Below are 22,514 nucleotides of genomic sequence, written 5' to 3'. Positions count from 1 at the left end.
TTAACTTAATTATACAGATGGTTATGTGTCTATACAATACAACATTTTACCATTCTTCTGCAAAAAAAAAAAAACTGATGTTTAATCTGTTGATTGTTTGAACATTGAACATTATTTTTTCTTAAGAATGGGATGAAGGTGGAGCCTCGCAAAGATTTACGTATTTATGCTATGGGAAGAAAACGCTTTTTCCAAATACTGAGGTGTGAAGTCAGTGATTCTGGCCGATACACGTGTGATGCTGGAGACTCTGGTACATCCTGCAATATAGAGGTCTACGGTACTGTCTGTTTCTTAACATTCTCCCATATGATTAAAATACATTGTGCACATATTCAAGACAATATGACTGGCTAGATATTATTTGCCTCATATTTTAATGAGGGCTGACATATGGCAACACTTTTACATTGTTAATGCTTCACCAACTATCTGTTGTCTGAACAGAAAATAGCTTTGCTTTAAGTGTGAGGACGTAGAAATACATAATGACACCACACCAGTGCACTAGCAAAACGACACAAGACATCCTAGTACAAGACCGCCATCTGTTGGTGAACAAAATAACTACATATATTTCCAAAATGTTAACTCACCCGGACCTACAGCTGATTTTCCCAGCTCCAACTAGGCTTTCCCATTTTGTCAACACTACTGTTTTAATAGGTGGCCAACAAGCCAATTACAAACACTTGTACTGCCAACCTTTTAAAATCTTTAAATGACATGACAGCGTCTGTCTTACCTTGCCAGAACGTGAGCTTATGGTACTGCAAGACCTGGAGGACCTGGATGTTCAGGAAGACCAGAATGCTGTGTTTGTGGTTGAGATCTCCCTGCCGGATGTGCCTGGAGAGTGGTTCAAAAATGGAGTGAGAATAACACCAACCAGCACCATCAAGATCCGTCAGGAAGGTCATTACAATGAACCTTAATTAATTGAGCAGATTTTTATTTTTTTTTAAGACTTAAAAGCATTCATTAAGCTAGTTGTTATCACCGCTTAAAAAAATTATAGAATGTAAAAGTTGTTCTCAACATTGTCTGAGTTTATCATTGAGCTTGCCATCATCAGGGGTTATATGTGTCCAATTCTTACAAATTATTTTATCAGTACATATGCATTTTAATGCAAATACATTTTCATATAAGTTAGTGTTGTATTTTCTTTAACTGAATATACAGTATTTATTGTTTGTAATTAGTTATTATAAACTTTTACCTACCACTGACCTAACATTTTTCACACATGGCTCAAAGTAAATTGTAAAAATCTCAAAACAAAAACATTTCTATTGTGATGAATTTTGCATCTCATTTTAGGGACCAAGCATTTTCTTCTGATTTGCAATGTGAGAGTAGAAGACTCTGGAGAGATCAAGTTTGTCGCCAAACATGTGGAACGCATAGCCTTCCTGGAGGTGAAGGGTAATATGATTACTTAATTTTTTATATTCCCAATTCCATACTTAGTGTGGTTTTATTGATTGGATGGGACAGGAAAGAGACCCAAAAGGTAGGAGTGTGTGTCAAAAGCTTTGTTTTTACCTGCAGTTAAAATGTGCTCTTCACACTGATATTATTATTGTTACCCAGAGCCTTTATAGTGATACAATTACTGTAAGAATCATCTAAGATATATCTATAATAGGTGAGTCATCTTCCTGTTATTAATGTAACTAAAAACTATTACTTCTTTCTGCTTTTTTGCAATTTCTTGAGTCTTCTCTAGTACTGTAGGTAGGCCAAGTACTCCCAGGGGTTGAATCACTTCTGGTTGGGAATCTCTGATCTAGACTATTCATTAGTTTGTCAATAGAAACTAATTTTTGGATATGCATTGTATGCGTCTAAAATAATTTACACAATAATAAACACTTAAAAGTTAGCTCAGAATTTCAGATGCATCTGCTACAATTGTTGTAATATGTAGGGCACATCAAAACTGGGGGGAGAAAGGCCTGGATTTTGTTGCTGTGTTTGGAACAGTGCAAAGGTTTAAGATCAGAACAATGTTAGAACCAGATTTGAGCATGGCTGTATAGGCCGTATGTCAGCCAACTCTGGTTTGAAACACTAACTACTACAGACATAGGTCACTTGTATGGTATACAGAAAAATACTTATATCCATATAGAAATATAGTGTATCGCATACCTTTATTGATGTAACAAAATATTGTTTTAGGGCATATAATATATGGGGACAATAATAGAAAGTCTACTTTAAAATCATATGCTTTTGCCATGCAACTCAATGACCTATCCATATCGATACCTGCAACCATTCCAGAGGAAGTTTTGTCAGCGCACACCTCGTACCCACATTTTGGTATCAAACCAGTTTGTATTTTCTCCTTGCAGAGCTTCCCTTGAATATAACAAAACCTCTCCAGGACAAAGTGGCACTTGAAAGGACTCGTGCAATCATGGACTGCTCAGTGTCCAACCCGCGGTGCAGTATCCGCTGGTACAAGGGCACCAATGTCATCCTACCCTCTGAGCATTTTGAGATTTGCAGTGAGGGCTGCTATCGCAAACTGGTTATTCAACAGGTGGCACTGGAAGACGAAGGAACCTATAGTGTGCAGGTTGGAGAGCACACATGCTCTGCAAAACTGACGGTAGAAGGTAGGTATAATCAAAATTACAATCAGATTGTCAGCTTTTTTCAGGCCTGAAAAGTGGCCTGTTGTTAAGATGAGAGCACGTCCCACATCCCAGTTTGTCCATCTAAATGATATGCTGTGTGTCAATTCTAAATACATTGAAAAGATGGGCAACTATATTCATGAATATAGCAATATCCTTTACTGTCAGTTATGGTTTGGATTTGGAGGCTTATCTTAGATCTGTGTCTAAAGACAATTTTAGCATAAGTTTGGAAGAATAAGTGACAAATAACCAGCTCCATCTTCTGGTGACGTTGCAGTGAGATATGTTACTATTTATTACACACTACAACTCCCTCTAGTGCTTTGCAATGATAATGCAGTTACTAAAGTAATACAAAACACAATATCAACATCAAACATGTTGCTGTTACAATTACCTTTACCATACACTGTCATTTAATTTATAATAGAATAACCAATGTGTGTATATTAATCATGTTTAAAGGTATATTGAGCAAAGTGATATTATGAAACACAGAACATAAAATGGCCATCACTGGGGACGGTGCAAATCATGAGAAGTTAGCATTAATGTCTTGTATATGATGAGGGGACCTTTACATGTATCTACATTCTTCACACAAAGTACTTATGTTGTCAATACAGCCCAGTCTCTCAAAATGGTGAGGGAACTGAAGAATGTGAAGGTGGTAGCCCCAGATGCGGCCTGTTTCGAATGTGAGGTATCAATCCCCGTCCTCAAAGCCCCTGTGTGGAGCCTGAAGGGGGAGGTCCTGCAGCAGAGTCCCAAAGTCAGCCTGGAGAAGATTGGTACAGTGCATCGACTCACCTTCCGACAGACCTCCATTGACATGAGTGGCCTAGTTGAGTTCACGTTGGGAAAAGCCAGGAGCAGCGCCGAGCTTGAAGTCGAGAGTAAGCAAACCCTTTTCAATGCACATGTGATTTGGCACTGTAGCCAGGGGAACATGGCGAGACATATTTGACTTCTGTGGAGAAGTGAGACATACTGTAAGCAATGTTTGGTGTTTCTGTGAAGCACTATCCATGGACATGGGTATGTAGGTCAGACGATACGGAATGTATATCCTGGTTGTCCAGAAGGCTATATTTATAGGGGAATGGTACTGAACTACTTTTAGTCATATAACATGGTCTATAAATAAATAATATGGCCAATAGACCATGGTAGGTATATACCAAGTAGGTATATGGCCAATAGACCATGGATAGGGGCTGTTCTTATGCACAGCATTAAGACACAGAAACCTTATTGCAACACCTGTTAACAGTGCATTTAGAAAAGTAAAACATAATACCTGTGGGATATGGTCTCATATACAGCTTTCAGATGATAGACATTCAGGTTAGCAACCATTATAAAATTAAATATATGTATTAACTTCCCAGTTTGCATACTAAATTGTACAGTAAGACCCCATTTACACTCCCATATATTTTTACCTCTAAGTACAACCAAAGCTTAACTAAAGCTTTTTCTTTAATTTACCTTTTGCAACACAAGTTTATATTTCCCAAAATAAGGATATTTTAGTAACATTTGATATTTTAATATACATTTTATATTCATGTTTTGAACAGCTTTTTCAAACAAATCCACATTTTAAATAAATGTTTTCCAAATATATTCCTAGTGACATTTTTAACAAACATAGTATGGATTAGACTTAACAGCCATTTTTTTTTCCAATTGCAAATAATGAACAAATGCAGTGTATGCATTCCAGAATTCTCAGAAATGTTTATAATCATTCTAAACATGTATTTTGGAATTTGTGCACGAACACATTTGAGGAAACCTGTTTTTTAAATAATGTTTTATATATGAGGGATAGTTCTAATTATTTTTCTTTTTTCTATTGTTCAGCTTTAACAGGTAATGCTTGACAGAGTTGGTATCAGCTTCAAGCAGTAGTAACGTCAGAATGAGATGGATCAATATGGATCAATACAACAAACTTGATCATTGTGTTCATATTTGGAATGTGATATTGGAATGGTAAGGGTTACAATTCGAAAATATTTACGTGTCTTTACAGGAACTGTGGATATCTTCTCTCAAAGTTTTTTAAAAGTTACTGAAATATATTTTTTATTATTTTCCGAGTGCAGATACCTGCACTGTCTTTAAAAATTGTCTTGAAACCACTTAATCTTTAGATGCTGTATTTACATTGAATAGCCAAGAAGAGTTGACAAAATATTCTCTGGATAAGAGCTATTGCGTAATTCATAAAATGTAATAATGTTTCCCCTAAAGTCAGCTCTAAAGTACAGTTGGAGAATGCAACTGATTACACACTGGAGCCTGAATCCTAACTGGCTGAATTTACTGGCGTATCTCCCAAAGAGATAAAGGAATGCTTAATGCAGTCACCTGAAAAAGCATTGGGAGTGTTTCTTAAGGGACACAGCTTAAATTGAGCTACTAGTCTTTCCACACACATTTTTTAAATAGAGATACAACCAATAAAGATGCAGACATTTTCAGGTTCGGATTCAGTCTGCTAAATAAAAAAGAAAAACATATTTAGCGTTCCATCAGGTTTTATTACAATTTAATGTAATGGGATAGTTGTGATAGGTCTGTGGACAAGGTTTGATAGTAATCCAATAAAGGTCTATATGACATGTTTGAACATGATTAGTAATGACCAAACAAAGCTTTATTAGCCTTATTTTAGCCGCAGGATATTATACCGGCAGCACTCAGATATTCTTTCAAAATAAAAGCCATCATTGAAATATACAGTATCTCACAGAAGTGAGTACACCCCTCACATTTTTGTAAATATTTGATTATATCTTTTGATGTGAAAACACAAGAAATTACACTTTGCTACAATGTAAAGTAGTGAGTGTACAGCTTGTGTAACAGTGTACATTTGCTGTCCCCTCAAAATAAGCACACAGCACACAGCCATTAATGTCTAAAACGCTGGCAACAAAAGTGAGTACACCCCTAAGTGAAAATGTCCAAATTGGACCCAATTAGCCATTTTCCCTCCCTGGTGTCATGTGATTCGTTAGTGTTACAAGGTCTCAGGTGTGAATGGGGAGCAGGTGTGTTAAATTTGGTGTTATCGCTCTCAGACTCCCTCATACTGGTAACTGGAAGCTCAACATGGCACCTCATGGCAAAGAACCCTCTGAGGATCTGAAAAAAAGAATTGTTGCTCTACATAAAGATGGCCTTGACTATATGAAGATTGCCAAGACCCTGAAACTGAGCTGCAGCACGGTGGCCAAGACCATATCCATCATATCTAGAGGTTTTCTTTGGGAAATAGACGTATGAGTGCTGCCAGCATTGCTGCAGAGGTTGAAGGGGTGGGGGGTCAGCCTATCAGTGCTCAGACCATATGCCGCACACTGCATCAAATGGGTCTGCATGGCTGTCGTCCCAGAAGGAAGCCTCTTCTAAAGATGATGCACAAGGAAGCCCGCAAACTGTTTGCTGAAGACAAGCAGACTAAGGACATGAATTACTGGAACCATGTCCTGTGGTCTGATGAGACCAAGGTAAACTTATTTTGTTCAGATGGTGTCAAGCGTGTAACCAGGTGAGGAGTACAAAGACAAGTGTGTCTTGCCTACAGTCAAGCATGGTGGTGGGAGTGTCATGGTCTGGGGCTGCATGACTGCTGCCGGCACTGGGGAGCTACAGTTCATTGAGGGAACCATGAATGCCAACATGTACTGTGACATACTGAAGCAGAGCATGATCCCCTCCCTTTGGAGACTGGGCCCCAGGGCATGATTAATGACCCCAAACACACCTCCAAGACGACCACTGCCTTAAAGAAGCTGAGAGTAAAGGTAATTCACTGGCCAAGCATGTCTCCAGACCTAAACCCTATTGAGCATCTGTGGGGCATCCTCAAATGGAAGGGGTAGGAATGCAAGGTCTCTAACATCCACCAGCTCCGTGATGTCATCATTGAGGAGTAGAAGAGGACTCCAGTTCCAACCTGTGAAGCTCTGGTGAACTCCATGCCCAAGAGGGTTAAGGCAGTGCTGGAAAATGATGGTGGCCACACAAAATATTGACACTTTGGGCCCAATTTGGACATTTTCACTTAGGGGTGTACTCACTAAACCAGCGGTTTAGACAGTAATGGCTGTGTGTTATGTTATTTTTAAGGGAACAGCAAATTTGCACTGTTATACAAACTGTACATTCACTACTTTACATTGTAGCAAAGTGTCATGTCTTCAGTGTTGTCACATGAAAAGATATATAATCAAATATTTACAAAACTCTGAGGGGTGTACTCACTTTTGTGAGATACTGTATAAGGCAATATAGTTAACAATCTTGTCGGTGCATTTTATGTTAATGTCCGTTCCAAAGTGGTTCTTGTCTGTTCTTTTTTACAGACTGCTTTGTAAATTTCAATGATGGCTTTTATTTAGAAAAAGAAAATCTGAGTCCTGCCAGCATAATATCCTGCCGCTAAAATAACGCTAATGAAGCCTTGTTTGGCCATCACTAGGTACAATCACTACAATTTGAGTTTATTTCACATCTGCGACAAAGTCATGATAATAATATTATAAAGGGCTTTTCAGGTACTTGTGGATGATTTGGAAGTCAAACCTCCAAAAATAATAATAGTATTTTTAGATAAACACAAAAATGCATTTTAATGGCCAGGTTAATTAGTGTGCCATTTAGTACTTTTTGAGACTATCCCTTTAGGTTTTGTTTTAGTCAGGCAAGAGAATTAAGCAACAGTGCCATTCTCATCCTCAAAATATGTTAATCTTTGCTAATGGCATCATTTTATGTGTTGTCTTTCCATCAGGTGTCCATTTTATAGACATTGTTTTTATATTTTGGAAGTTTTGTTTGAATATTGTTGGATTTAGTCATTCGAGCTACTGTGAAGAATAGGTTCTGTCAAGTAATATGAGGCTTGAATTATAAATACATTGGGCCAAAATGGGTAAATTAGGAGGATGGCGGTTTATTGAACATTATTATATAAAAGTTTAAATGCAAAGTTGACTGCGTAATATGTATTTTATTTAAAAAAAAATGTTTTCATATAAAGTGTAGTTAGTTCAATATTCCATTTTCTTTGTCACTGTAATTGTTTCCAACACCCATGCATTGTATGAATTGCTCCATTAGTGTTAGTGCATCATTCATTGCAAGGACATATGACCTATTTCAATAAATCATGCTTTATTTTGGCAAAGTCCAAATTGTTTTCTTGTTCTTTTGATTTGAATTTACCAGCAGCAGCAAAACCCGGAATCTTTTTCTTTAATTATTAAAATGTGTTGTATTAAAAAATATATTTAAAAATGTAAATGTTATCAAATGAATGCTAAATTGTATTTTTAAGGTTACACAAATTTCCATGGAGATGGGTAGTTGCAGCAGGAATATAAATATAAAGCAAATAAGGATTGTTACAGGGCATGTAATACAAGGAGGTAGGAAAATGCTCCCAACTCTGCTGACCGTACAGGTTAAATTACCACCTACATTACACTTGCAATATGACATTGCATATGAAGAAGTTAAAGTACTGAAAGAAGTAATTACGTTTGTTACAAATGTTACACATACTTACAATTACAGCATATCGCCAAAAAATTCCCCTTATAGAATTATTAAAAGTTAGCAAATTTTATTTTGCCCCAAAATCATTAAATCTAGAACATAAAACATTGAGCCAATTTCGCAGACACAGATTAAGCTTAGTCTTGGACTAAAACAACAAGCTCAATATTTTTTTGTCCTGGACTAGCCTTAATCCATGTCTGCGAAACCGGTCCTAAATCTTTACATAGATAAAATAAAGATGGTTATAAACAATTAAAACAACCGCTTAAATACAAAGTCGTACAAATGCAATCTTGCCAGATCCCATATTAGGGCTTCTTTCAGCCCCATATTAGGGCTGAAAGAACTAACAATCTATGGTCATTCTGTCCAGAACAAACTAGCTACAAGGCATCTGCTAGGTGGAGAAAATTTTCCAAGCATATACTGCCTGTTCAAAGGTATATTTCAGGGATGTGGAAAACCCTGAACGTTGCAGTTGACAAATCATGAGTATGGGTTTTTGTGCATGTAATACATTTGAAATGTGGGTAAACACAAATATAATGAATACATGGGCCATAACAATGTTTCAGTGTCAGGATTCCAGTATTTAAGACTTAATCAATAATACAGAAAGCAAAACTGAATGTCTTCACCTCCTTGAACCTTTTCATATGTTGTCATGTATATGGACTTTCATTCATTTACATTCATATCTACACACCATCAAGGGGATTTTTTTGTATAGTGAAATTGCATAAAAAATACAAAACTAAAAGATCACAATTGGATAAGTGTCCACTCTCCTTGTAATTGCAGTCCTAAATTAGAACAGGTATAGCAAATCACCCTCAAAATCACCTGTGAATAAAAATCAGCTCATGTAGTTTTTCTTTGTTGGGTAATTGCAAAGCAAACGCTCAACAATGATCAGAGAATTAAGTTCAAAATAATTCAAAAGAACGCAGATGTGGAAAGACAGATCAGGGGATGTGTATAAAAATGTCCAATGCTTTGAAATATGAATATATTATGGAGCAAGGTCAAGACTATTATTAAGTCTGGAAGGTGTATGACACAACCAAAGCCCTGCCCAGAGGAAGCAATTTCTCCAAACTGAATGACTGAGTATGAACAGAGAGGTTACCAAGAACCCAACAGCCATCTTTCAGAGTTACTGTACAGGTTTTATGGGGCTCCGGTAGACATCTCACACTGGTCAATCCAAAACCCTACACCTCCTTTGGTCTACACTATTTTTAGTTTGCTGCCACCAAGTACTGGAACAAATTGCAAAAGACTGTTATTCTTAACACCCTTTCGTTACAGATCACACAAATACACTAAATTAACTGCTATCCTACAGTATAATTGCACCAGCAGAATCCCCAAGCCTAGCTGTGTCTCATTGGATTTAGTGTAATTGGATGAAAGTGAAATTGGATTGAAAGGAAAAACATTCTATATCTAGACATACATCTAAAAAAAAAAAAAATATTGGCACCCCTGCAGTTAGTACTTTTTACTTTAGTGTTAGATGAGGAGGGTGAACATAGCAAGGGACCTAAGACCATATATCCAAATAGAATCTCTTGAGATCCTTCAGACACTTTGGTCCCTGCCAATGGAATTTCCTATTCAGCACACCTCAAAGCATTTAAAGGGGTTTTGGTCAGGAGATTGGGATGGCGAAAAACCTGATTCTCTCATCAGTGAGCAATTTTTGTGTGAATCTGGAGGAATACATTGGATCATAGTCTTCCTGGAATGACAACCCAATTTTAGCCTCCTTGTAGATGCAGCTAGATTGCAAACAAAACAGTCCCACAACATGACTGGAAGCAAAACAGTCCCACACCATAAAATATCCACAATCACACTTTACAGTGCAGAATAGGTCATTTTGTGCTTCTGGTATTTGAGGCCAAGAAGCTCTAAAAGGTTTTTATCCCACCTGACCAGAGAACCCAGTTCCAATTAAAATTACAATGAGGTTTCACAAACACCAGGCACTGACATGTATAACAGAAAATGTTTCTTCTGGCAAGACATCCAAATAGCTTGTTGGCATCTTATGGTAGCTTTGGAAACTTAGTGACTAAAGGATTTAGCTAAAGTCTAATTCTGCAAGCGATCTGTGGAGAATTTGTTACCTCTTGAACCTATTTTCCCACTGTGTGGGAGCAAAATATACAAGTCAAATCCAAGCAGCTTTATCACAGCTCCAGTAGATTTAAACCTAATTATTGCCCTAAAGTGGAGATTTTCAGACATTGCATTTTGTCAACAACATTTTATCTTATTTCATGGGTATTCAACTCTTACCCCACAAGGGCCAAAGCGTTCTGGTTTTCTGTTCTACAGTACCTTAACATTAATTGCACCAACCTGGTGTCCCAGGTCTAAACTAGTCCCTGCTTAAGGGTTTGCAATGAAAGATGGCTTTGAAGGCCCGAGTTGAATCCCCTGCTGTAATTTAATGTGTGTTCTCTGACCTTTCTTATGTTGATAAGGGAGTTTGTCGCCTAATCTATTATATTTATAAACCAATGAAACAGAATGTCATGGATGACTACTTACACGTTTTTAAAGACTTACAAATACATCAATTGAAAGATATTTCTTTTTGAATTGATTCATAAGAATTTCTATGTGCCGCAAATATGAGAAAATATTTATTTATTCAGAATGTATTTTCACTCTGGCTGATACCAAATTAAACATTTTTATTATAGCCTTTTTTGCTCATATTTCCAAGAGGTTCAATTATTTTGGAGTCCACAAAATATGCTGATATTTGTCCTGTTTTACAGTTGATAAATTATGTTTTTCTGTGTACCTTCTTGTCATCTTCCAATGGAATGGTCATGGCTGTCATTGAAAATGAGAATTGGTGCCCAATCGGCAGATGTGGTTCAGTGATGGTTAAATAAAAATAATCTTTCCTGTTTAGTAGGGTGGCAGGAAGGAAGCCAATACTCAAGAAAGCCCACCTTGAACCCTGTTTTGAAGGTTTTATGGTTTGAGAAATCTAAAACGTAACTTTTTGGTGTAAATGCAAAATGTAACAGCGAAGCATGATAGTGGTGGCAGCCTGTTATGGGGATGTTTCTCATTATCAAGGACTAGGGAACTAGGATAAAAGGGAACATCAACAGAGCAATGTAAAGAAAAGTCCCTGAGTAAAACCTTTCTGCACTCTGCAAGAAAGGTTGAACTAGGAAGAAGTTCACCTTTCTGAATGACAACCCAAAGTACATGACTAAAGCTGCTGTGAACTGGGTCAGGAACTGTAAACTTTTATTGATTGATCCAGTCAGAGTGCCTACCTAAATCTAATAAAAATGTGTGGCATGATTTAATCAACTTTCCCTAAGGAAGATGAACACTTTTGTAAATAAAAATGGTTACATATTCACAAATCTAGTGTTCAAACTTGTACACAGCTGAACTTTTAAAGGTGATTCCATTGAATATTAACTAGAATGGAGTAGAGACATATCCAATTATCATATTTCTGCTTGGTATTTTTCATATATTTTAAAAATTGAAATATTGTTAAAAGAGAGGGTATGGTGTGATAAATCATTCATTTAAAGGAATTAAACTCTAAGGCACTGACACAACAAAATGTGATATTTTCAGGGGCTGTACGTAGACTTTCAATACAAACTGTGTTTACATTCACATATGCATATGCGCTCTTCCACTGTTCAAAACATAATGAGTACTATTTGCCTGAACTCCAACCTCAGTCAGATACATACTTTGCCCTGTTGTGTTGCTACATAGTCAAACCTATGTAGCAGCACAACATTTAACATGTTAATGGGTTGTATTAACTTAATCTCTAGAAATAACTTCTTCTTAGATATTGTATTCACTGATATACAAATCATATCCCCTGATTAAATGCTCAATATTCCATAAAAAAGAGCTTTGCTCAAACCTTCATTTAATACAAAAAAGCAGCAACCAAGAGGGATTACTGCATTGTATATGAAAAAATGAGTTATACTGCTCATGTCAATGTTTGCCAGGAAGCAGTTTCATCTCTGTTCCAAACTCTATCACACATTGTGTGTGAATAGAATTTGATGGGTGAACATGACCGAGAGACACCAGCTGGTCCCTTCTGGTAAAGAAACTTGAAGCCTGTTGCCCGCTAGCCCCCTCCATGGCCCCCTGTGGTGAAAAGTTGTCGATGGTGTCTGATTACACATTAGCTTGCAGTCCTCTGCTGCTTTAGAATATCATAGACATCATCCACTTTGCTAAGTCTTTCGAAGAATGGGATGAGATCTAGGAGCTCTGTGTCTGCCATGTCGTCAAACCAGGATGCTACAGGGACCTGAATGTGTGAAGAGAAGAAGTCACAAACAAAATGAACATAAAATCTAGTTATTTATATTTTATATATTTCTATCTACGACTGTTTGCATTTAGTAAGGGTAAATGTGGGAATACAATCTTATCATGAAGAAAAAAAGTTTTAGGTGAACATTTATAGATTGACCTGAGACAATCAATCAAAATAGGTTGCATCTGTTTGGTACATATACACCCATCTCACATTTCTCCATTGGAGCATATTCTTTACCCATAATTAACCAAAATGACAGCTCTGGAAGCAGCAGACATTATTTTGGTACATACAGAACATTAGTTGTCACAAGCTGTACTGAGAAGATAATGGGTGAGAAAGATAATTTCTATTCAATAAATAATTAATATACTGAACATTAATAAATGCTCAAAGAAATGTTCATTTTTTTTTTTTTTTTTTATTGCTCAGATAATGACTGTCCAAAAAGATAGGTGTCCGAAGCTTGCACACCTTTCAATATTTCACCTTGTGAGACAAATAACACTGACCTTTATAGAACACTGGTGGAGTTTGTAAACCTTTTCTCCATAAAGAATGAAACCACAGGATTTGAATGGGTCAGGAGCCAGATAAAATATAATGTAAAGCAAGCTATGGAGCTGATGAACCTGTCTCAAATGGAGGATCATAATGATTTCATAAATTTTAAGGTTTATAGTTTCAATTATTAATACATTTTGACTAAAATTAAAGCTGTTTGTTAAAGTGGCTTGCTTTCTAATTCAATTCTAATTCGATTTTTTTTTTTTACAATGTATCTACATTGTACAAACATGCTAGTTCAAAGACATTTTAAATTCATTAACTTTAATCAAACTCCTGGTGGCATCCTGACTGGCACTGTCAGCAAGTGGATAGCCAACAATACATTAGATGCTTTCCAAAGCACAACCATCACGGATACCAAATGTAAATCCACAGTGCCAACCAGGGCCTCCCTCAGAGACATGCTCATTTCTAGGCAGGCAACACAGACACCAAGGAAAGCTTTTGTGGGTCAGGAGGACATTGTCAACTAGTCCCTGTCCCGGACAATTCATGTCATCATGAATTGCTTCAAGGCATGTCATGACATACATCAAAGAAAGTTTGCCAAGACCACTGGACTGACTCCAATTTGTCTACCACCAAAAAAGACAGAGGATGCAATTTATTTAGCCATTCACATAGCCACAACAAAACTGGAGAAGAAGAATCCATATGCACAAGCACACACAAGCACCATGTAAATACTGATATAAATACTTAAAATAATAGTATTGACACTGTGTTTGAGTTGTTCATATATTTATAAATTTGGATGCACTAAAACACTTGAGTTTTCCTTTAGTTACTACTGATATACACTGCTTTTATTTTTCAAGTGCCATACACAACAAACATTTCTACACAAGCATGGTATTCTTCAGTCATTTTCTTTTACATTTCCCAAAACTTATCGTTTTACCCATCTTATTCTCCATTATTACCTTGCCTTGTTGCAATAACTGCACAGCAGGTACAGTAAAGACAAAATTCGCCAGCTATTGTGTCAGGTTTGACTTTAAGTCTATGATTGTTAAACATTTACATTCATGTAAATATTGTGTTGATTAGATTGTGGCCTACAACGCCTGATACTTGTGAGATTTGTTAATGACAGTTTCCGGAGGAACATGTGTAAACTGACAATAACTTCAGAATGGTTTGAAAAGAGCAGGGAACAAGTTAATTGTGAGATTTTCATAAATGGCCTGTCAGTAGATCACAATAAACGAATTCGACACTGACCAAGGGAATATGAAAGCAAGCAAACGCTCCTCTTAAATCCCAAATAAATAAATTGAAGGTCGCCAATGGCAATGACATTAAAGACACTCAAAGACATTGAACATACTTAAAATGTACACCTTTTCCCCACCTGACATACATCGACATTATTGTGAGTAAACCGCAAATGCAACAGTGTCTTTATCTGCAATTGACTGAAATTAAGGCTTAGTATTATTATTGAAGGAACCAAAAAATGTGTATGAATGGCTCCAGGAAACAGATCAGAATGTTATAAGGGGTTTATTCTACAGGACTAGTTTTGCTTTCCTTAGGTCAGTTAACCAACCCCCACAACTTACATTTTAGGATAAAACCAGAGTGAGGTTTGGGAAAGGTTGCATTTTCCTAAGCTCTGCATGCTTCTCTGCTCTTACAAACACCTTGAATCTCTGGAGAACCTTTTACTGTGATAATTGTACTGTAACTGCAATACTGTCTTTAGATTAAATTAATTTGTTACATTAATTAATTGACTATTTGGAATTAATCTCAAAGCGAGTCAAAATCCAGTTCCTTCATAGAGGGCAGTATGGAAAAACAGGTGTATGAATTACATACAGCATTATCAGGGTGAAAGATGTAGGAGGCTGGGGAGTTGTCTACGATGACGACCTTGTTGAGCTCCCTGCCCAGACGACTCAGGTCTTTTACATAGTTTCCTCGGTGGAATACGCAGGACTCCCGAAAGAGGCGATGTCGAAAAGCACCCCATTTATCCAGCAGGTCAGAGACGGGATCGGCATACTAAGACAAAGCAAAAACAGAAATCATATTGCCACTGACGGTATGCCACAGAAAGCAGTGTGTACATTTCTAAATGTTTGCACACAGTTATCATGAAATGTGAGTGTTTTGTGTATGTTTGTTCAAATGAGTGTTTTGTGTATGTTTGTTCAAAAAGTGTGAGTGTTTTGTGTATGTTTGTTCAAAAAAGATTGGCATGGAAGGGCGAAGTTTTAATGAATTCACAACAACATTAAATTAGTTACAGTCTTAGCTCAGTGTTTAATTGAATATGCATCTACAGTATCACTTTACCATTATTTGCTAGCTAGTTGTAACTAAAGTTTGTTGTAGTTTGAAGTGGAGGTTTAAAAATAAACAAATCATAAATTAGAATTTCCCCCTGGCCATTAAACTAGGTTCAGGGTGATGAAACATGTAACATCTACATTGTAAAATCCTTAATTGCCCTTTATGGATTGTACTTAAATGTTGTAATAAATAAAAACATTTATTATATAATATAAATGATAAATGATTAGTAGAATTTAGCATAGGGTTCTCACCTTGGATAAACTGGCAGTGAACAAAACACATTCAAACAACTCCCCCATTCTTTTGAGATACTCATCCACATGGGGTCGCTTCAACACGTACACCTTTGGCAATAGAGACACAATATGGGTGAATATTCAGATTATTTACAAAATATTTCTGTTTCTGAAGACATAAACGATTTGTACAACAAAAAAAGAGGATCTAAATTAGAGGAGTAAGAAATGCCCCATCTCTCCTCCTGGGACGATTGGCTGCACCTTGCCTTGCATATCCAGCTTTGCTGCAATGAGGATCCAAATTATATTGAGTTTAATGGGTTGGGACATAAAAAAGAGATGTTGGAAGAAACTAAAAGAGAAGTTAACACCCTGGACAGCATATCGGACTTCTTTAGAGATCATAAATCATATATGTGGAATGGTCAATTAGGTGAAGCCTGTAATCTATATATGGAAGGATATACCTGTTAATATAGCATGTTCATTCCATTTCTGCTCTCATCCATTTCTCGAACAAGCTTGACGCTATCAGCCTTGTTCCTGAACCAAGTCATCCCGAATAGGCTGTCCCCGCTTAAACAAGCCTATCCTGGATTACTTGAAACAGACCCAGGCCTGGGGTGTAAAACAGGAGTTTTCTTCTCTCTTCTGTCTGGAGTGGGTCTTTAAACTAAACAAAACAACAGCAGTTCCTTCAATCCCCGATGTGATCTCCAGTGGACTGAGCCCAATCTGGTCTAGGGACTGAGATTGACGGGCCAGTGATTTCTGAGAGGCCAGTCAGTACTTCCTCGTTTCGTCAGTCCACAGATATAGCCACCTGCTGCTTTGACTCGTCAACGGAGAGGGCCAAAGCTCTGTCAGATAGCTAACCTAGCACTATGCATTTGTCAGTAAACAGTGGTGGGAAAAAAAAGTAAAAAAAAAAAAGATACAATTATGTTGAAAACCAAGGAAAGTCATCCAATAAAACCTGGAAATCACTGTGATTAGATTCTAGAATTATATTGTAAATCATGGCCACTATAATGCATTCTTTGTTGTGCTATGAAAGAGAAAACTTGTGAAAAGGGCAGATCCTTTAAAGTGAAATGTGTAGTGCTTACCTGGTGAACTGTTCCATCAATTTCCACTGGAATGATAAAATCGGCATTGTTAACAGGCTGTTGAGAGCAGAAAACAACATTTAAGAATCAAGCATGTAATATTAACTTTAGTTTGTGTTTTGTGTCAATTAGGTCAGTAACATATGCTTAATAGGCTTGGATGGAACAAATTACTCGAGTTAGCTTTATATAATTTTCTTAAATTATATTTGAAGTTTTTATACATATGTTTTATAAGCTTTTAAATATGGTCAAGCAAAAATAAAGGTTCAACATCTGCGATAACAGTATGTAAGGAATATCTTACCATTTGATACACTACAATATAATGTATTTGACAACACCCATTAAAGTGTGATTTATTTAATTGATGTCTCTCAAATGTTAATCACGAGTCTATGCTATGTAGAACACCATGACCTAAATTCATGGTCCATGAAGTAATGAACCGTTGAGCCTAGCAAACTACTTGCACTACACACCTAGGGTTTAGAGAAATACACTGCGGCCAGATTGACTTAACAATAAGTTTAACTTACAGCTATTTCTGACCCAATGCCGCAACTGAAGAAGTCAGAATTTAACATTAGATACAGTCAATTTCATTATTGGCACCCTCAATAAAGATGAGCAGAAGAAAAACAGTACAATGACAGCTAATAACTACAAACAAATAATGTGGAGTATATATTATATACGTTACAAGGGAATCAACCAAAATTATACAAGTTTTATTGGCACCCTGGTTTTCAGTACTCTATGCATACTGTTATTTTTTTCGTCACAAAATAGAAGAACACATTGTAAATGACTAGATCATTGCAGATCCTTGATATTCTTGTGCCTGTGCTTATGGACAGCCCTCCCTCAATTCAAACCACAGGGTTGCAAATGGTTTTAAAGCCGAAGACTTAGGAGCAACTTAGATTAAAATATTGATTTTCTTGTGAATTTTTACCATGTTTTAAACTTCCTCACTACATAGAAACACATCTCCTACCAGGCAGGTTTACCACTTGAACACTGGTTTTGAGGTTTGGAATTACTGCCTTATTAGTGATAATTAGAAGATTTAGCTTTTGGGTTTTACATGCATGTTACCTTGTTTTTATACCCTTGTGTAAAAGGAAGACAGGGCTAAAACAATACAAGATAAACGTCCATACGACTGAGATTTAGTGTATTTCAGAAAGTTAAAAATTAATGCAGATGAAGGTTTTTGGGGATTTATTATGTAATAATCCCTAGGGTTGACAATCATTTTGATTCCCAAATAATTTGAGACCTACACTGCCATTCAAAAGATTGGGGTCATTTAGAAATGTCCTTGTTTTCTGAAGATTTTTTTTTTGGGTCCATTAAAATAACAAAAATGATCAGGAAAACTGTGTAGACATTGTAAATACCTATTGTATCTGGAAACAGCTGTTTTGTTTATGGAATATCTACATACAGTAGGTGTACAGAGCCCCTCAATCAGCAACCATTAGTCCTGTGTCCCAATGGCACGTTGTGTTTGCTAATCCAAGTTGCTTATTTTAAAAGGCTATTGGATCATTAGAAAAACATTTTACAATTATGTTAGCACAGCTGAAAACTGTTGTGCTGATTAAAGAATCAATAAAACTGGCCTTCTTTAGACTGACTGAGTATCTAGAGCATCAACATGTAACGGTCCCAGCCGGTCGGGACCGTTCTGCTCAGTGTTTTCTGTGTGTCCTTGGTTTTCCTCTACATGCTCCACGGCCTGCTCCCACCCCACTCCCTGCTCCACGGCCTGCTCCCACCCCACTCCCTGCTCCACGGCCTGCTCCCACCCCAGTCCCTGCTCCCTGCCTGCTCCCACCCCACTCCCTGCTCCACGGCCTGCTCCCACCCCAGTCCCTGCTCCGCGTTCTGCTGCTGCCCAGAATCCGCCCCACAGGGGGGCACCCGAGGAGCCACTGCCACCACCAGAGTGGCTACAGGAGGGTTTCCTGCTGCCTCCCCCGGAGGGGTAGGATGATGAACTCCCCCCTGCTCCGTTCCCTGCATGCATTCTCAGTCCCAAGGCAGGGCTGCTGCCTCTTCCTGCTCCCGAGGTGGGGTCGCTGCCTGCTCTCCATGCTCTGGCTCCTGGTCCTCTCCTTGCTCTGGCTCCTGGTCCTCTCCCTGCTCTGGCTCCTGGTCCTCTCCCTGCTCTGGCTCCTGGTCCTCTCCCTGCTCTGTCTCCTGGTCCTCTCCATGCTCTGGCTCCTGGTCCTCTCCCTGCTCTGTCTCCTGGTCCTCTCCCTGCTCTGGCTCCTGGTCCTCTCCATGCTCTCCCTCCTCCTGATCCTCTGCCGGCTCCTGTTCTCCCTGCTCCTGCTCTCCCTCCTCCTGATCCCCCTCGGGCTCCTCCTGATGTCCCTCGGGCTCCTCCTGATCCTTCGCCGGCTCCTCCTGATCCTTCGCCCGGTTCTGTTCCCAGTCCCCGTCATGAGGCGGAGCCTCCACCCATTCCTGTTCCCGGTCCCTATCCCGAGGCGGAGCCTCCGCCTTTGTGCCCCGCGCCCCGCCCTTTTTTCCTTCTGAGACACACCTGATGGGGGGGGTACTGTGATGGTCCCAGTGGGACGGGACCATTCCGATCTTTGTTTTCTGAGTGTCCTTGGTTTGTCATGTCCTTGTTTGGTCTTTCTTGTACTTATTTCAGTTAATCAATTTATTTCTTTCACCTGCGTTTAGCCCCCACCTGTTTCTGTTCACCTTGTTAGTCTGTGTATTTAGTTCTGGCATTTTCTCCCTATCCTTGTCGGTCATTATGTGTTCAGTCTATTTTTGTATCTCAGTGCACCGCACTCAGTTTTGTTGTCTTTCTGTTTATATTAAAAGCTCTGTTTTCGACTCTGTGTTTGCCTCCGTCTCCTTGAAAACGTTATACAACAATGGCTCTAAACAGAAGTTATTAGGGGTCCTTGCCCCGAATGGGATGAGGAGCCCTATTATTTTTGTTAGTATTATTAGTGGTCCTCTGGTAGGAGGAACCCTACTGTAATTGTAATTATTATTGTAATTTTTCTTGAAAGTGCTGAATAATAAAAAAAAAGAACTCTGATAGAAAATGCTGTAACTTCACACACTAAAATATAGACCACGAGTGTCTTATACATGTCTCCGTCACAGGGTGTTAAAGGTTATGAGATTTTTACAGGTATTTTTCTGTATTTCAGAACAGTACATTTCTGGAAACACAAGAATTATCTATTTTTAAATATGCAAAGCAGAGCTCTGTTTCTTGCCGTTTTATGCAAACTTAGGCAAGCTACATTTTGATATGGCATGAGTTGTCAAAATACATATATTTTTATACATACGACGAGATACCCGCCCCCGATTCCTCCACCATGGGTGCTACAGTACAGTGTTTGACAAAAGGTCTGAAAACCTCCCATCAAAAGGTGTGAACACCTCCTATCAAAAGGTCTGAACACCTCTTCCCCCAGTGGAGTTAAGCACTGATTCATAGGTGCGTGAAAAAAGGTTATTCCTCAGATAGATTTTTTGTTTAGACTCTGGGCACTACTAGCTGACCTGTGTTCGTGGATCTGAGAGCCCTGCTAAGTTTATATTCTTCAATCATATCAGAAATTTATTCAGGCCTAAACCATTCAGAGATTTATAAACTAAAAGCACCACAAATCTATTCTGTAACTGACTAGAAGCCAGTGCAATGATTTAAGAACCGGGGTGATGTGCTCTGTTCTCTTGGTCCTGGTTAACATTCTAGCAGCAGCATTCTGAATGAGGTGCAGCCTTTTCTTTTTGAGGAGTCCAGTTAAGAGGCCGTTACAGTAGTCAACCATCCTAGAGATAAAAGCATGGATGAGCTTCTCTTGGTCTTTTTGGGATGCCAAGCCCTTGATTTTGGCTAAATTTTAAGATGACAGAATGCTGTTTTTGTGACTGCTTTGATAAATCCAGCTCTTTACTAATACTAATAATTACATTTTTGTTGCCAGACACAATAATCTCTGTTTTATCTTGGTTTAATTGTAGACAATTTTGGTTCATCCAGTTATTTATGTGCTCTATACAGTAACACAGTGATTTTATTGAGTTTGTGAGCCATATATATTTGAGTATCATCGGCATAGCTGTGGTAGTTAATGTTGTTGTTCTGTAGAATTTAGCCAAGAGGTAGCATATAGGGATTGAACAGAAGTGGTCTGAAAACTGATCCCTGAGGAACTCTGCATTTCATAGCCACCCTATCAGATTCATGGTTACCAATAGTGACAAAGTAACGCCGGCCATCTAGAGAAGATCTGAACCCATTAAGGACTGTCCCGGACAGTCCTACCCAATTTTTCAGCCTACTTTAAAAAGACGATTGAACTACGACTTCACAAAGTTAGCCCTTTATGCTAACTCTAATGATCACTATAAAAATTTACTTCAAATCAACCAGTAGTCCAATTGACTTGAATGTTGGTGTACACTTTTCTCATATATGTGATGTGATACATTTTCTTCCTTTGAAGTTCTCACTTTTAAACTTGACGGCCTGCAAACAATCATGTTTGAAATCATTTATCGCCCCCCAAAACCGCCTGGAGGATTTTTAGCAGAACTTCCTGAATTTGTATCTACTCTTGTTTTAAATTATGACAGAGTTGTTTTTTGTGGTGATTTTTATATTTATGTTGATGACTCCACTAATGTCCATGCAACTGGTTTTATAAACATTAACTTTATAAACATAAAATGGTAAAGGATGCGAGAACATAGCACTACCGGCTATGTCCCTGATTATTTTAAAACTGCTTGTGTGAACCCACTTTTAATTAAGCCTGGTCTGGATCCCTCCCTCAAAATTATAGACCAATTTCCAAATTGCCTTTTATATCAAATATTTTAGAAAAAATTGTGTCCCACCAACTGCTCTCTGTATTAGAAAATAATAACATATTTGAGAAATTTGGTTTCCAGAAGTACCACAGCACTGAGAGTGCCCTGCTTAGAGTCACCAATTACCTCTTGAATGGCATGTTCTCAGTCCTAGTACTCCTGGACCTTAGCATCGCATTTGACACCATTGATCACAACATCCTGTTAGACAGACTGAGGCACTGGGTGGGGATTTCTGGTACAGCCTTAAAATGGTTTTCATCGTACAGGAGGTTCCGTGTCTCTCCGAATAACAATGTCTCTTAATTTTGTTCTGTTAAATATGGTGCGCCCCAGGGGTCGGTCATGGGACCTATTTTATTTTCCTTATGTATGCTTCCACTTGGACATGCTATTCAGAAACACTGTGTCGCTTTTCATATTTACGCTAATGACACACATATGTACCTCCCTGTCAGATGTACCTCCCTGTCAGATGCACAGACTTTTGTCATGCTGCCTTTTGTCATGTCAGAAATTGGATGTCAAATAATTTCCTCCAGCTGACAAAACAGAGAGATCCTGATCATTGGGTCAAAGCAAATACTGCCATCTGCTGGTTTCCTAGTGGATCTTATCAAACCTATTGCAAACAACCTTGGCGTCTGTGTGATGTTCACAGGGATTGAATCCCGCTCATGGATTAGTATAGGTGTCCCAAAGAAGGCGGTGCAATTGGCCATCACCATCCGTGGTTGGAGGGATTAGTAATTGAATATGGTGGCCTTGCCTCAGGGCGCTCTAGCGACTCCTTTTGGGGACTTGGGTGCCTGTGAGCGCAAACAAGCTAGTAGACCATAAATTG

The 22,514-nt window shown here is 38.2% G+C and overlaps 2 protein-coding genes across 8 annotated transcripts in view; one reads left to right on the top strand and one right to left on the bottom strand.

Annotated features, from left to right (window-relative positions):
• The window catches only part of obsl1b (obscurin like cytoskeletal adaptor 1b), a 42,794-nt gene extending 38,052 nt beyond the window's left edge, over positions 1-4,742 (top strand). For all 6 annotated transcript variants that reach the window (XM_020054506.3, XM_020054503.3, XM_020054505.3 and 3 more), the window contains 6 exons: positions 127-280; positions 754-915; positions 1,324-1,428; positions 2,364-2,630; positions 3,281-3,550; positions 4,524-4,742. In XM_020054506.3, the coding sequence (XP_019910065.2) occupies positions 127-280; positions 754-915; positions 1,324-1,428; positions 2,364-2,630; positions 3,281-3,550; positions 4,524-4,543 (978 nt within the window). In that variant the 3' untranslated portion in view covers positions 4,544-4,742. The remainder of the gene's footprint in view (positions 1-126; positions 281-753; positions 916-1,323; positions 1,429-2,363; positions 2,631-3,280; positions 3,551-4,523) is intronic.
• A 6,625-nt stretch (positions 4,743-11,367) lies between these two features.
• Positions 11,368-22,514, bottom strand: part of LOC105026538 (carboxy-terminal domain RNA polymerase II polypeptide A small phosphatase 1) — a 48,330-nt gene continuing 37,183 nt past the window's right edge. For both annotated transcript variants that reach the window (XM_010898051.3, XM_020055062.2), the window contains 4 exons: positions 16,802-16,858; positions 15,705-15,797; positions 14,974-15,159; positions 11,368-12,567 (listed from right to left, as the gene is read on the bottom strand). In XM_010898051.3, the coding sequence (XP_010896353.1) occupies positions 12,439-12,567; positions 14,974-15,159; positions 15,705-15,797; positions 16,802-16,858 (465 nt within the window). In that variant the 3' untranslated portion in view covers positions 11,368-12,438. The remainder of the gene's footprint in view (positions 12,568-14,973; positions 15,160-15,704; positions 15,798-16,801; positions 16,859-22,514) is intronic.

This window comes from Esox lucius, chromosome 16, assembly GCF_011004845.1.
Source record: "Esox lucius isolate fEsoLuc1 chromosome 16, fEsoLuc1.pri, whole genome shotgun sequence".
Taxonomy (NCBI): Eukaryota; Metazoa; Chordata; class Actinopteri; order Esociformes; family Esocidae; genus Esox; species Esox lucius.
Note: the sequence above shows the minus strand (reverse complement) of the source record. Positions and strands in the feature narration are given on the sequence as shown.